Source organism: Scyliorhinus torazame, chromosome 22, assembly GCF_047496885.1.
Source record: "Scyliorhinus torazame isolate Kashiwa2021f chromosome 22, sScyTor2.1, whole genome shotgun sequence".
Lineage (NCBI taxonomy): Eukaryota > Metazoa > Chordata > Chondrichthyes > Carcharhiniformes > Scyliorhinidae > Scyliorhinus > Scyliorhinus torazame.
In genome coordinates, this window is record NC_092728.1 from 71,039,444 (window position 1) to 71,056,015 (window position 16,572).

The following is a 16,572-nucleotide window of genomic DNA, read 5'->3' on the forward strand; positions in this document are numbered from 1 at the left end:
AACCTTGTTCGTAATTCCTACTATTGTCTATGCGTTCTACTTATCGTAATTCCTACGATCGCCTATGCGTTCAACATAGGCCAATGCAGGTTTATTCTCTAACACAAATAAGGTCACAGCCCCAGCGTACAAAACAAATGTCCCAGCCCGGGACTGTCGACCTGCTGGTCAATATTGAAGGCCTTGCTAGTGAGTCCCTATTGGGCGGGCCATCGCCCGCTCAAAAATTCAAATTCCACGAAGTCCACAGGGGGATCAATCAGCAATCCTCTGTGGTCTTCCTGAAGGTTAGAACACCATACTTCGCAAAAACAGCATTACCTCCATAGAGTTTTACAACACACATGGGGGAGGAGCTGAGTGACCATTCTGTCCAGCTTTCTAGTGGCACCACTCTGGAAAACCTATCTTGCCATCTCATCCCATTTCCCCAGCTCTTACCGCATCTCATTTTCAGTTTTTCTTCTTCAAATATTTATCCACTACACCTTTAAAGCCTGAATGGTTTCTGCTTACATCACAGATTCCAGCAGAGTATTTCACCTTCCAACATTTCTCTGAATAAATAACGATCCTCTTTCTATTTCTCTTCAATGCTTTGGTGATGAACTGACATTTTTACCCTTGAATTCGACTCACTAACCGGCAGGAATAATTTTTCCCTATTTACCTTATTTAACTCTTCATAATTCTGAACATTTCTATCAAATCTTTGAGTCTAACTAAATTGCTCTTCAAAAGAACTGTCACAGAAGAATCATTAGGCCAAATAGCCTATCTGTGTTGTACTACTCCAAGATGCTTCAGGAGAGATAGAGGGGGATGTAAAAGGGGTGGAGGAGCAGCATTACTGGCTAAGGAGAATATTATAGCCGTACTGTGGGAGGACACCTTGGAGGGCTCATACAATGAGTCAATTTGGGTAGAGCTTAGGAACAGGAAGGGGGCAATCACAATGTTGGGCGTTTATTACAGGCCCCCGAACTGCCAGAGCAGACCATATAGAAAATGTCGTAAACACCAGCAGCAGCTGAGGGACAGGGAAAGAGAGAGACAAAGTTAACAAGGGTGATTTTAGCTTGGTGGGTTTAAGTTAGGTGGGATATTAATACTATTAAAATCTCAAACCCTAATCTGGCCTGGCTCGAACCCAGCCATTTCCAGCTTTAATGCAAGCAGGATGGGGACAGGCAATGAACCTGCTTGCAGGGGGCAGTTAACCTATTTAATTATTTTTAAAAATATAGTTTAATAAGTCTGAATGCCTCAGATTCCATGACTTTTCCAGCTGTAAAGTGGGCCAGTCAGATCTTCTGGCCCTTGGGAAACCTCGTAGCTGAAGAGAGGCAATGACTGCTGCGTGGTAGAAGTAAGTGTTTTTCCAGCACTGCTTATGGGTCAGGTGTATGGGTACCCCCCGCCATCAAGTAAATCTGCTTCACACTCCATCTGATAGGGCACATCCACAGGATCAGAATCCCCATGTGATCAACCTTCCAAGTGTTAGTAAATGGGATTGGAATAGGTAGGTGTTTGATGGCCAGCACAGAAACAATGGGCCAAAGGCCTCTTGCTGTGCTGTAAAGCTCTATGACTCTGTGATTGCGGACTCCCAATTCTGAGCAAATATGGAATCCCGTAATCACTGAGCCCCCATAATTATTGCTACTCAGATCACAACCCTGCAACCCTTATCTTTGCCCTATTCCTTTTCACAACGCTTTTAATACCTTAATTTTAATAGCAATCTGCCTTCGCACCACCTTAGCAAATGCTTTTTGAAAATCAATCCTTATAATATCCTTGAAATTCCTATATCAATACAGTTTTATTTCCTCACAAGAACTCCTTTAAATTTTCCACACTTGAATTGCCTATTACAGACTTTTGCTGCCTGTTCTTAATTAGCCTGTGCCTCATTAAGTGTATATTATCTCTAATTCCATGCTAGAGGGCTCCAGGTGATACCATACGGAATGACATTTTTCTACGCCTGCTATTAGCACACAAAGTTGGGTTCATCTTTTGGTGATTTGCCTCCCAAATGCTCATTAGCACTGCCCCTGCAAATTGCTGCATTGCAAATCACAATGGGATGGACATGTCAAAGATATATTTTACTTCATTCCATAGTAGGAGAGAAGAGGGAATAATAGCTGCATAATCAATTTCTGCATATATATAATCAGATAAATTATTGATGGCTTCCCTCCTATCACATTGGAGTTCAGGTTCCCTATCTGCAGAATTTGTCTCCATAACATCCAGTTTTATGGTGCTACACATGTTGTTTTGCCTCCAAGATGTTGTCCACACCGTGTACACACATTCTTAGTGCTGTCCACACTGTGTACACACAATCCTGGTGCTATCCGCACTGTGTACACACAATCCTGGTGCTGTCCGCACCGTGTACACACATTCCTGGTGCTGTCCGCACTGTGTACACACAATCCTGGTGCTGTCCGCACCATGTACACACAATCCTGGTGCTGTCCGCAGCATGCACACACAATCCTGGTGCTGGCTGCACCGTGTACACACAATCCTGGTGCTGTCCACACCGTGTACACACAATCCTGGTGCTGTCTGCACAGTGCACACACAATCCTGGGCTGGCTGCACCGCGTACACACAATCCTGGTGCTGTACACACCATGCACACACAATCCTGGTGTTGTCCAGACCGTGTAAACACAATCCTGGTGCTGTCCACACCATGCATACACAATCCTGGTGCTGTCCGCACCATGCACACACAATCCTGGGCTGGCTGCACCGTGTACACACAATCCTGGTGCTGTCCACACCGTGTACACACAATCCTGGTGCTGTCTGCACCGTGTACACACAATCCTGGTGCTGTCTGCACCGTGTACACACAATCCTGGTGCTGTCTGCACCGTGTACACACAATCCTGGTGCTGTCTGCACCGTGTACACACAATCCTGGTGCTGTCTGCACCGTGTACACACAATCCTGGTGCTGTCTGCACCGTGTACACACAATCCTGGTGCTGTCTGCACCGTGTACACACAATCCTGGTGCTGTCTGCACCGTGTACACACAATCCTGGTGCTGTCTGCACCGTGTACACACAATCCTGGTGCTGTTCACACCGTGTACACACAATCCGGTGCAGTCCACACCGTGTACACACAATCCTGGTGCTGTCTGCACTAGCCATTAGGGTGAGCGTCACCTGGAAATATGCATGTAGGCAAATCATGAGGTCAATCCGGGTCAAGCACTGATTAGATATCAGCGATGTCAGTTTGGAGCTCATTGCCCCAGCGAACCCCCTCTCTTAACCTCGCATGCATGTATCCAGCAGTAGGAAGGACTGTCCACAGCATGATAGCTTAAGTGTTGATTGAGTTCCAGGTGCTCTTGCTGCAATTGTAGGAGTGTTTGGTGAGCTCCAGAGCTAGGAACACAGGGAAAGGTGTAGGCCATTTGGCCCATCGAGGCTGCTCTGCCATTCAGTTAAATTGTGGCTGATCATCTACCACAACATCACTGTCTCCATATCCCTTGGATGTAATCAGTCTCCAGCAATCTATTGATTTCGGTTTTGAACGTGCTCAATGACTGAGCTTCCACAGCCCTCTGGGGTAGAGAATTCCAAACATTCACCACCCTCTGAATGAAGATATTCCTCCTCTGTCTCAAATGGCCTGCCCCTTATTTTAACATTATGTCTGCTGGTTTTAGACTCATCAACCAGGGGAAACACCTTAGGATTCTCCATCCCGGCATACCAGTTCTCTGGTGTCCCAATGCAGCCAATGGGGTTTCCCATTGTGGGCAGCCCCACGCCGATGGGAAATCCCTGGGCGTGGGTACACTGCAGGCATAACGGAGAATCCCGACAACGGAGAATCCAGCCCACATCTACATGCATCATGTCATGCCTTGTACGAATTTTGAAAGTTTCAATGAGGTCACCCCTCATGCTTTAAAATTCTAGGTATTTTATCAATATAAATCTTTTTTTCTCTCTTTTTTAGGAAACTCCAGTGAGCAGAGTATAATTACGAACCCCCAATGCTGAAAATAAGCAAGTAATGCCTGGGCAATAGTGACGTTTCCAGGAAAGTAGCAAGAGCACATTCACTCTACTGAATGGAATTTTTACCCATTTAATAAATCCTTAACAATATTAACATCAGCCCAACAGTCTAAGTTATAATTCTTTAAAAAAAAACAGCAAACAGAATCAAAGGCCAATATTTTATTCTCGCAAGATAGTCGGCACCATGAGAGACTTGCTTTTTTAAAAAAAAAATGGTTCATGGGTTGTGGATGTCGCTGGCTAGGTCAGTATTTATTTCCCATCCCCTAATGACCCTTGAGAAGGTGGTAGTGAGCTGCCTTCTTGAGCCACTGCAGTGTGTGTGCTGTAGGTGCACCCAGGGTTCTGTCATTGCAGTCGTGAGTACGATCGTTGGGTTGCTTAAATCCTATTGTGGCAGTCGATACTGTGTCCCTTTTCTGATGATTCATTGCAGTGTCCCTCCTGACTTTAGAACTACATTTTAATGAAGAGTCCAATGTGGAAAATAACATTAACGATTTCAAGGTTAAACCTCAGTGTAAATAAAAATAAAATGAAAATTCCAAGCGTAGTCTTTTTTTTTTCAAAAGCTAAAGCATCTTCACTATGGTAACCATGAATATTTCATCACTGGTACAGTATTTTATTTCTAACTCATTGAGTTTATCATTTTTCCAGTATAATAAGCCCCTAATGCTGTTACTGCTCACAGATAGTGGCAGATGAGTGTTGAGCTGTTCTTATTTGCATTAGAATAAGGAGGCACTCTAGACTCATAAAAATATAAAGACAACAACATCCAAACCAATAATTAAGAAAAATAGGATATCATTTCTTTGTGGGAAGTGTAATAAATATTGAAAGTTCTTCTGAAAGGTGTACCTGGGGGAATATTCACATCATAAGAATTCTGTCTGTTTGAATGGGTCAGGATGCTATGGTAACCTTTTATTTATTCAAACCAGGGAAAATGTGGAGTTTTGGCATCCTGTACTTTCACACAACCTCGCACATAATTCTTCGGTGTTGGGACTTGGAGGCAGAGCAGGAGAAAGAGCACGAGGGCGCCAGTGTTTTTGTTGTGATGTGCGAGGTAACTTACATGATTAACCAATGTTTAACCACTATATGTTTAACTGGCTTGAAACTAAGCTATTGAAATGCTTTTGTGACATAGCCAAGCAGGTCAATTCTTAACCTGCAAATCCTTCCAAAACGCCTATGGCTGTTGGTCAGTGCGGGAGAGTCCCCTGAGTCAGTCAGAACCAAATGGTTACTACAGCGCAACATCTTCCCCATATTAAAAGACTCCACACACAGGTTCTTGCCATGGCTATAGTCCGTGACAAGCGACCTTCTCGCTTTGAGGGACTACCAGAAAGAGAAGAAGCTATCGAAAAATCTACATTCTAGAACTCCTGTTTGCCTGATCTGCATTGTAAACTCGGTCCTCACAAAAACGTACCCCATGAACTAAGCACTACAGAGATCTGGGGGTGCAGATTGACAAAGCCACACAATGGCACAGCGGTTAACACTGCTGCCTCACAGCACCAGTGTCCAGGGTTCGATTTCAGCCTCGGGTGACTATCTGTGCGGAGTTTGCACGTTCTCCCCGTGTCTGCGTGGGTTTCCTCCAAGTGCTCCACTTGCCTCCCATAGTCCAAAGATGTGCGGGTTAGGTGGTTTGGCTAGGCGAAATTGCCCCTTAGTGTCCAAAGATATGTAGGTTAGGTTACGGGGATGAGGTGGGACCTAGGTAGGGTGCTCTTTCTGAAGGTCGGTGCAGACTCGATGGGTTAAATGGCCTCCTTCTGCACTTTAGGTATTCTATGATTCTAAACCCAAGGCAAGTGTCCACAGGGCTACTGCTGGAGTTTATCCAGTCAAAATTGCATAGATAATTCCTACTTAGCAGTTAAGACTACCCTATTCACTAGGATTGTGCTTTACAATGTGATCTGGATCCAAGTGGGAAAAATGTTAATCTTAAATTTCAGATCACCCAGTTCAGAATCTGTTGAGAGGTCGACTGCCCTGGAAAGTCGTGGAGTACTAGTATTGTCAATGGACTATCAAATCAAGGACCCACGGTAATGCTCTGGGGATCCAGGTTTGAACCTCACCACAGCAGATAGAAAATCTGGAATTAAAAAGTCTATTAATGACCATGAAACCAGGAAATCTGTCATCCTTATCTAGTCTGGCCTACATGTGACTCCAGGTCTGGAGTAATACGGGTGATTCTTACATGCCCTCTGAAATGGCTGAGCAAGCCACTCAGTACAAGCGCAATTAGGGATGGGCAATAAACTCAGCCAGCGATACCTCGATCCCATGAATGAATTTTTAAAAATCATCATCAGGCATGGCATATTTCAGAGCTCCCTGGTTCATGTGTCAGATTCGAAGTTTAATATGAGAATTAACTCTGTTCTGAGATTCCATGAGCAGACTTATCATCTTGGAATGACCTTGACTTCAAAGAGAACATACATACCCAACACCCTGCCCTCAAATAGCATGGGTCCCGTTGGTCATTAGGCAATCGACAAAGAGGGATATGAATGCTCAAGAAGCTTGTGGTGATTGTCCCTTTAAGAATAGCACAGCAAAATATTGGTAACATTTCCTGTTCAACTGATTGGGACTCAATTGGTAACCCCCCCCCTTTTGTGTTTCTAACGAAGTCTGTGAAAGTGTGTCTTTACCTCTGGCGACAAGGATAAAATTACCATGATACTGTCTCTGACCCAATGCATGTGAGTATCATGTCGTAGCCGAAATCTAAAAAGACAAATTCTCACCAGAATGCCTCTCTTTATGCGAATAGACCCACTTGTGATATTGAGTTATTGCCAGACCCTGAGTAATGTAGAATCTGAAAAGATGGACAGTTACAAACTGCATGGGCAATGAAGAAATGAAGAGAGCACAGCAAGACCCCTGGGTCAGAATCCACAAGAAGGGTGAGCAAAATGCAGAAACATCCCTGCACTTACATTGTAGACTAAGTGGCGAGGCGGTCCACGAGGCTTAGTGTATTGGAGAGGCAGAGCAACAGATGCAGAATAAACTGAAATTGGCCGGTACAGTCAAAAGTTCAGGAGCGTATAGAGAAAAAAACCAAGACAAAATAAACCTGCGAAGCAAGAGCTGTGGCCTTAAGTTAAAAAGAAACTGGGTTGCTGCAAAGTATTTAATTAAAAATAAATGAAAAAACAGAAAGCAGTGCTTTAAGTATTATAAAAAGCCCCATGTGGCTCACATGTCCAAGCCATCTCAAGTGCTGTTGGGTGAGTATGGTGTACATGCCGGGAATGTACCTCGAGGACTTTGAGAGAATAAGAACTTGGAAGAAGGGAAGCTTGGCAATGAGAAATTACCTGAAGAGGTAAAACATTGGGTGCGATTTAACAGAAATGAAGCAGAGTCCTGCATTGAGTGCATTTCCCGACGTTGACAGCGCCAAGAATGACCGCTCTATGAAATATGACTCTGCTTCATTATGGAGCCTCAGCCAGGATGCCACCCTGCCCAGGCCAACCACCAGGGGCCTCCACTCACCAGGGAGAACCCCCAAGTGCCGTCCTGCCTGGCCCACATTTGTGGAGACCTGTGCTAAATGGCACCCAACTGGGGTCTCCTCGGCGAGGTGACTCGATCCAAGGCGCTGGTTAGATCCAGCGAGTGCATATTCAAGTGTGCCGAACTGCAAATTTAGATCCCACCCATTGTGGGCAGGTCCAGATCAGGACATCTCAAGGCATCCCGTCAGATTTCGCGAGGTGTGGCGAGCCTGGTAAATCTCTCGAGAGGCGAGAGCCATTAGACCGCACCCATTAAAATTAACAGCAGAATCAGCAATTCAGACAGAGAAAGAAACTCCTGTTATGTGGCAGAACAAGATTGCTCAAATGGTCATGTAAATGGAAATGTACAAGAACCCATAGGATAAAACGGTTGATGAAAAAGATGCCAAGGTGAAATATTGTAAAGAGAAGAAACTTTATCGCATGACCTAAGTACCAGAAACAGAGTAATGATGATTTTTAAAAATATTTAATATGGTGTCATAATATGAAACTTTGGTTGTGCATCAGGTTGGATCATAGAATCCCTACAGTGCAGAAGGAGGCCATCCGGCCCATCGAGCCTGCACTGACTCTCTGAAAGAGCAGCATCCGTAAGCTCAATCCCTCACCCTATCCCTGTAACCCAGTAATCCCACCTGGTGACAATTTAGCATGGCCAATCCACCTAACCTGAACATCTTTGGACTGTGGGAGGAAACCGGAGCGCCCAGAGGAAACCAACACAGACATGGGGAGAACCTGCAAACTTCACACAGACCACCCAAGGCTGGAATCGAACCCAGGTCCATGCCGCTGTGAGGCAGCAGTGCTAACCACTGTGACACTCTGCCGCGGATCCCCGGAATTATTGTCTCCAAGAGCAGGACGCCTGTCTTACCAAGTTAACATGGAGGGATGGATCATTTGTTAACATGTGGATCACTGAAGGACTAGAGAGATGCTCCAGCAGTCAGTGTTGCCATCAAGAAATGTTTCCGAACCCATCCGCACTGAAGTACCTGATCAACGTGTTATAGACATAAATTATGTGTCTGTGGAAGCAAGTCATAATGAACTGCCGCTGCCAGAAGAGGTAACCGTTATGGAAGTTCCTGGTAATATCGATCCTGTGGCATCATCTCAGACTACAAAATGATGCCGCTCCACAAGAAACAGAAAAAACCCTCAAAGACTTGATTTATAATTGTCCAACTCTTGTGTGTAATGGTTAGTTAGAATTTAGGACTGCGTAACCTATTTATTGAAGATTGTATGAAGGATTTCAAGGTGGAAGGATGTGGTGACTTGTTGTGATTGTCCCTTTAAGGGCATCACAGCAGAGTAAGGGTCACACGGCCAGCTTGACCAACTGGAACTCAGAGTGGGTAATTACCACAGGGGGTGGAGTCTTCTTTTAGGCAGGAGACGTGTAGGGGATTAGGTGCAGTAGTGTGGCTGCTGTACTGTTGTATTAATAAATCCCTTTGTGTTTCTAATAAGGGGCGTGATTCTCCGACCCCCTGCCGGGTCAGAAAATCGTCGGGGGGGGGGGGGGGGGGGGGGGGGGGGTGGCGTGAATCCCGCCCCCGCCGGCCACCAAAATTCTCCGGCACCGAAAATTCGGCGGGGGGCGGGAATCGCGACGCGCCTGTCGGCGGGCCCCCCGGCGATTCTCCAGCCCGCAATGGGCCAAAGTCCCGTTGCTGTCATGCCAGTCCCGCCAGCGTGAATCAAACCACCTCCCTTCCTGGCGGCACGGGCGGACTCCGGGGTCCTGGGGGGGTGCGGGCCGATTTGGCCCCGGGGGGGGGGGGTGCCCCCACGGTGGCCTGGCCCGCGATCAGGCCCCACCGATCCACGGGCGGGCCTGTGCCGTGGAGGCACTCTTTTCCTTCCGCCTCGGCCATCGCGGAGGCAATGGCCGAGGCGGAAGTGACTGCCCCCTGCGCATGCGCGGAGATGATGTCAGCAGCCGCAGACACTCCCGCGCATGCGTGGCCTTCTGCCGACCGGCGAGGTCCGTTCGCCCCCGGCTCGCGTGGCGCCAAAGGCCTTTCCCACCAGCCGGCGGCGCGCCAACCACTCCGGCGCGGGGCTAGCCCCTCAAGGTGAGGGCTTGGCCTCTAAAGTTGCGGAGAAATCTGCACCTTTGGGGCGGCCTGACGCCGGAGTGGTTCCCGCCACTCCATCCCGCCGGGGCCCTCCACCCCGCCAGGTAGGGGAGAATCCCGGCCGAGGTCTGTGAAAGTGTATCATTACACAGCTGGTCCCAGGAACTCCTCAAAAAAACACAGTGGGTGTGGGCGAGGAGACAGAAAATTAACTGAAAAATTATTGGGGACACAGAGCTGGAGGAATGCTGGAAATGAGCAAACCGAGAGCACAAAGCTGTTTTGGAATTCTTGACCGGTGGAAAAGCGAAGTCAGAATTAACACTAAATTCAAGAGTGATGGAGAAGGTTACTCCTCAAACTTCTGACCAGCTTTCCTTTCCTTCAGAAACCAATTGCTTAGAATCAAAGAATGGCTACAGCGCAGAAGGAGGCCATTTGGCCCACCATGTCCATTCCAGCTCTCTGCAAGAGCAACTCAGCTGCTCTTATTTTCCCGCCGTTTTCTCAATTGCCCCTTCAGCTAATCATCCAATTCAAATTTTAAAGCGATGATTGAATTTGCCGCCCCAACACTCTGAGACAGCACATTCCAGATCCGAACCACACACTGCATTAGAAAAAGCTTTTCTTTATGCTGCTCTTGATTCTTTTCCAATCAGATTAAATTGGAGTCAATTAGTTCTCGTCACATCTCCATTCTGTCAGAACAATTGAATGAATGAAAAATCTCCTCAGAACAGCTCCAAGTTTTGAGTATCCAACTTCACCTCTGTTGTTTGACAGCCACAATTTCTTTACTCATTTTTATAAAATCTTGATTCCTCTTTAATCCATTATGTTCACTTTTTCTAGCCCCTTGGGTTTTCTTTCACCACATTTTAACGTTCTTTTTTCTGGCCAATACATGCGCTGAGTGCATTCCAATCTTTCAAGCGTGGGATTTCACTGCACTTACCTCTCTTTCCTGTGGTCAATGTTTACAAACATTGGGGTATGAATGGATCAAAGCTGCAGATGGTTTTCACAACCTGTCAGTCACAGACCACTACTTGAAGTTATGAATGGCTTGCAGATAGTGGATTTGTGGGAACCAGATGCAGACCCAGCTGCTCTCCTTCCAGGAATGGACACGTGGACAAGATAACTATTTCAGCTGTAATGCTTTCCACTGCCCCTGTCTGGACTGCTCCCTAGTTTCCAGGCAGAGGTCTCCTTTCTGGGGATATGTTTTTGAGGAAGGAGGGGGGGTTATGTGGAGGGGGGGAGCTGTGTCGGGGAGGGGAGGGGGGGTGTCTGTGTGGTGGTCTCCCTATTACAGGGATCCCCTTGGGAGATCCACCTATTGCAGAGGTCCCTGGGGGCCCCTGGGGTGTCTCCCTATTACAGGGGCCCCTGGGGGCATCCCCATATTACAGAGCTCCCTGGGAGCAGTCGCATTACCCCCATACCTGGGAGTGGGTGGCACCCAGGTAACCAGGGTTGGGCATCTGACATACGGTGGGCAGTGGGGAGGGGTAGTCATGGCTGATTTGTGCTGTGGGGGGGATCCTGGGCCGATTTGCGGTGCAGGGGGAGGTTGGAAGTGGGCCGGCCACGGGACCTCGCCATTTCGCTATCGAGTCGCCCGCACAAGATGGCAGCCTGATAACGAGATTCCCTGGGAATCCCTCGTATTCCACGCCATGCATGAATTTGCATGCCGTGGAACACTAAGTTGCATCCAGCTTTATGACCACAAGGGGATCATAAAACTGGTGCAATTCAGCTCCAGTGGGAGAACATAGGACGGGTTTCTCCGTTGCCTGACGCCGATATTGTAACCGCTGATCGGGCAGAGAATCCCTTCTGAAATCCAAATCGGGGGCAGCACAGGTTTAACGCTGGTTTCCGAGTCTCCCCCCTTCCGAAATGGCATCATCGGGTCATGTGCCACACACCGGTGGAACGACATTAGCGCATCATCGGAAGGCTCTCCTCCGATGCTCTGTTCCCTATGTGCCGAGTTCCCAACCGTGGCTGATGTGTGGTCTGAGCGGTCGGAAACCCAGTGTGGCGGCTGCAGACTGTGTCCAGCGATGCTACGGTCGGCTGAGTTGCCAGCCAATCCGATTGTAGTGGCCAGAAGAGGCACTGCACAGTGCTGCCGAGGCCTACGTCCTGGGAACCTGAGGTCCAGTTAAACATCTGGGGTCCTAGGCCGGAGAAATGAGGTCCAGATGTCAATTGGTCTTAGAGGGGCCTCTGAAGGAGGCATCTCCCCTACTTGCCCGGGATCAAACTTTCTTCATTTCTGTCTATCTAGAAATTGAAAGATTAATTCTAGTTTAAAGATAGTGGAAAAATCTGCAATGGTCCCCACAGAGTCTTGTGGCAAAAGAAAGCAACCAGCAAAGTTAGCTTGAAGTATTGAGAAATTAGAATTAATCTTTCAATTTCTGTTCCCTCAAGAAATTCAAACTGAGATTAAGTCTCACCCTCACTGCACACAGCAAATGATGAAATTGTTTTTTTTGTTTACAAATAGTGCAGGCATAACTAGCTGTGCCTTACTTTAGCTGTCTTCTCTCAGGCAGCTGCACCACATACAAAAACCAGAACAAGAAACTAAGGTGTCCACTGTCAAGAGATGTAAATGCCATTTTAGCTTGGCGAATAGCTGCAACTGAGGAGAACTAAAGTAAATTCCAGAGAACTGTGGCATGTGTAAATAACAGAAGTAAATAACTTAAAGGTTGATGTACATTATCAGGAAAAGGTCTGGGGAAGTAAGGACAAAAACTGAGGCAGGGAGTTTCTGGTCCAGAACAGAAAGCTTGGAGACTTAGCCAAAAGTCCATTGTCTTTCAGCAGGACTGGGAAGTTCCACCCTGAGTGTACAACATACATAGTTGGAACCTATAGTTGTTAAGTTAAGGCTGATTGCTTTGTTTAATTCTTTTAAGTACCATAAAGTTTGTGTTTTTGTTTAAAGACGTGAAACCTTGTGGCACGGTTCTATTGGTTAAAAAACTGGAAGTTCTGATTTCTCTTTAAAGGTTAACGGTCCCAATCAGGACATTACACATTATTCACTTTTGTATACGCACTCCTTCAGAAAAAAACCTTTCCACTGGATGTAACGGAAGACTTAACACATTACCTTCTTCTCATCTCCATCTCGGAGTAGCTGAAGGTTGCTTTTCTTTTCACTCTCCTTCTGCTGTAGCATGTTGCTCCTCTGCTGGAGCAGATCGGGCGGTGGTGAAACATCTCGGCCCAGTGGGTCCACCCAGGTGTAGACGTGATTGGTTACGTAGCCTCCTGGGATACGGCCAACTGAGCGTACATACAGAACCAACTTTTTGGAACCTTTCAGCACCTGGGGAAGAACAGATGCAATCGGGGAGATTTATATATTTCTGGCATGTTACACAAGGATGCACCACTGCCCCCAGATTATGAATAATGGATTGGGTGAAACTGCATATTATTGACGATTAGACCGCAAACAGAAAGGTGAGGAGGGAGCAAGGTGCTCGTTCATTTCATTTCCTCAAAGAGCGAGAAGGGAGCCGGGAGTTTACAGAGAGTGCAGCTGACTGGGAGAGAGTTAGAGGGCAGAGTTCCAGCTGATCCACAGGGCAGCTACATTCTGTAAGGTAAGAGGGGATGGAGGCTAGGGCAGTTGCACGCTCCTCCTGTAGGATGTGGGTGGTGAGGGATACCACCGGTGTCCCCGCTGACTATACCTGCAGGAAGTGCACCCAAACCCAGCTCCTCAGAGACCGTGTTAGGGAACTGGAGCTGGAGCTGGATGAACTTCGGATCATCCGGGAGGCAGAGGGGGTGATAGAGAAGAGTTACAGGGAGGTAGCCACACCCAAGGTACAGGACAAGAGTACCTGGTTACAGTCAGGGGAAGGAAAACGAACGGACAGACGGTGCAGGGATCCCTTGTGGCCGTTCCCCTTCAAAACAAGTATACCGTTTTGGATGCTGTTGAGAGAGATGGCCTACCGGGGGAAGGCCCTAGCGGCCAGGTCTCTGGCACTGAGTCTGGCTCTGTGGCTCAGAAGGCAAGGGGGGAGAATAGAAAAGCAATAGTGATAGGAGACTCAATGGTTAGGGGACTGGATAGGAGATTCTATGGTCACGATTGAGACTCCCGGAAGGTATGTTGCCTCCCGGGTGCCAGGACCAGGGATGTCTCGGATCGAGTCTACAGGATTCTTAAAGGGGAGGGTGAGCAACCAGAAGTTGTGGTGCACATAGGCACCAACGACATAGCTAAGAAAAGGGATGAGGATCTAAAAAGTGATTTTAGGGAGTTAGGTTGGAAGCTAAAGAGCAGGACAAGCAGAGTAGTGATCTCAGGATTGCTATCGCTTCCACGTGTAAGTGAGGCAAGGAACAGAAAGCAAGTGCAGCTGAACACGTGGCTACAGGGCTGGTGCAGGAGGGAAGGCTTCAGATATGTGGATCATTGGAATATCTTCTGGGGAAGGTGGGGCCTGTACATGAAGGACGGATTGCACCTAAACTGGAGGAGCACCAATATCCTGGGTGGGAGGTTTGCTACAGCTCTTCGGGGGGGTTTAAACTAGTTTGTCAGGGGGATGGGGACCAGAGCTATGGATCAGATGATAGGGTAGCTGTTGAACAGGCAGAAATAGTATGCAGCAAGTCTGTGAGGAAAGATAGACAGTTGATAGGGCAAAGTTGCACTCAATGGAATGGGTTAAAGTGTGTCTGTTTCAATGCAAAGAATGTCAGGAATAAGGGAGATGAACTTAGAGCATGGATCAGAACTTGGAACTACGATGTTGTGCCCATTACGGAGACATGGATTTCACAGGGGCAGGAATGGTTGTTAGATGTTCCGGGGTTTAGATATTTTCAGAAGAATAGGGAGGGAGGTAAATGAGGAAGGGGAGTGGCACTGTTAACTAGGGAGTGCACCACAGCTGCAGAAAAGGAGGTAGTTGAGGAGGTTTGTCTACTGAGGCAGTACGGGTGGAAGTCAGAAACAAGAATGGAGCAGTCACTTTATTGGGAGTTTTCTATAGACCCCTCATTAGCAGCAGAGAGATCAAGGAACAGATTGAGCGGCAGATCTTGGAAAAGTACAGAAGTAACAGAGTTGTTGTCATGGGTGACTTCAACTTCCCTAATATTGACTAGAACCTCCTTAGTGCAAATGGTTTGGATGGAGCAGATTTTGTCAAGTGTGTACAGGAAGGATTCCTAACTCAATATGTAGATAGGCCGACTAGGGGGGAGGCCATATTGGACTTGGTGCTCGGCAACAAACCAGACCAGGTGTCAGATGTCTCGGTGGGAGAGCATTTCGGTGACAGTGACCACAACTCCTTGACCTTTACCATAGTCATGGAGAGGGATAGGAACACACAGTATGGGAAGGTATTTAATTGGGGGAGGGGAAATTATACTGCTATTAGACAGGAGCTGAGGAGCATTAAGTGGGAACAATTGTTCTTGGGGAAACGCACAACAGTAATGTGGGGATTGTTTAAGGAGCATTTCCTGCGAGTGCTGAATAGTTTTGTCCCACTGAGATGAGGAAGGAATGGTAAGGTGAAGGAGCCTTGGATGACAAGAGAAGTGGAGCTTCTAGTCAAGAGGAAGAAGGAAGCTTACGTAAGGTTGAGGAAGCAAGGATCTGACTTGGCTCTAGAGGGTTACAAGGTAGCCAGAAAGGAACTCAAAAATGGACTGAGGAGAGCTAGAAGGGACATGAAAAAGCCCTGGCAGGAAGGATTAGGGAAAACGTCAAGACGTTCTACGCTTATGTGAGAAATAAGAGGATGATCAGAGTGAGAGTAGGGCCGATCAGGGATAGTGGAGGGGACTTGTGCCTAGCATCTGAAGAGATGGGGGAGGCCCTAAATGAATACTTTGCTTCAGTATTCACTAGAGAGAGGGGCCTTGTTGCCCATGAGAACAGTGTGAACCAGGTTAATAGACTCGAACAGGTTGATATTAAGAAGGAAGATGTGCTGGAAATTTTGAAAAGCATCAGGATAGACAAGTCCCCTGGGCCTGACGGGATATACCCAAGGTTACTACGGGAAGCGAGGGTGGAGATTGCTGCGCCATTGATCTTTGCAACCTCACTCTCCACTGGAGTAGTACCAGATGCTTGGAGGGAGGCGGATGTTGTTCCCCTATTCAAGAAAGGGAATAGGGAAATCCCTGGGAATTACAGACCCATCAGTCTTCCGTCTGTGGTGAGCAAAATATTGGAAAGGATTCTGAGAGATAGGATTTATGATTATTTAGAAAAACATAGTTTGATTAAAGATAGTCAGTATGGCTTTATGAGAGGCAGGTCATGCCTCACAAGCCTCATTGAATTCTTTGAGGATGTGACGAGACACATTGATGAAGGTCGGGCAGTGGATGGTGTATATGGATTTCAGTAAGGCATTTGATAAGGTTCCCCATGGTAGGCTCATTCAGAAAGTTAGGGGGCATGGGATACAGGGAAATTTGGCTGTCTGACTAAAGAATTGGCTGGCCGAAAGAAGACAGCGAGTGGTAGTGGATGGAAAGTATTCCACCTGGTGGTCGGTGACCAGTGATGTCCCGCAAGGATCTGTTCAGGGACCTCTGCTCTTTGTGGTTTTTATAAATTACTTGGATGAGGAAGTGGAAGGGTGGGTTAGTAAGTTTGCCGATGACACAAATGTTGGTGGAGTTGTAGATAGTGTTGAGGGTTGTTGCAGGTTACAACAGGACATTGACAGGATGCAGAGCTGGGCTGAGAAGTGGCAGATGGAGTTCAACCTTGATAAATGTTAAGTGATTCATTTTGGAAGGTCGAAT

The 16,572-nt window shown here is 47.1% G+C and overlaps 1 protein-coding gene across 3 annotated transcripts in view; it reads right to left on the reverse strand.

The window, feature by feature from the left end:
- The window catches only part of whrna (whirlin a), a 283,777-nt gene that overhangs the window by 161,288 nt on the left and 105,917 nt on the right, over positions 1-16,572 (reverse strand). For 2 of the 3 annotated variants that reach the window (XM_072488312.1, XM_072488311.1), the window contains exon 3: positions 12,887-13,105. The exons of the other annotated variant lie outside the window; for it this stretch is intronic. In XM_072488312.1, the coding sequence (XP_072344413.1) occupies positions 12,887-13,105 (219 nt within the window). The remainder of the gene's footprint in view (positions 1-12,886; positions 13,106-16,572) is intronic. 3 annotated transcript variants of the gene reach the window in all.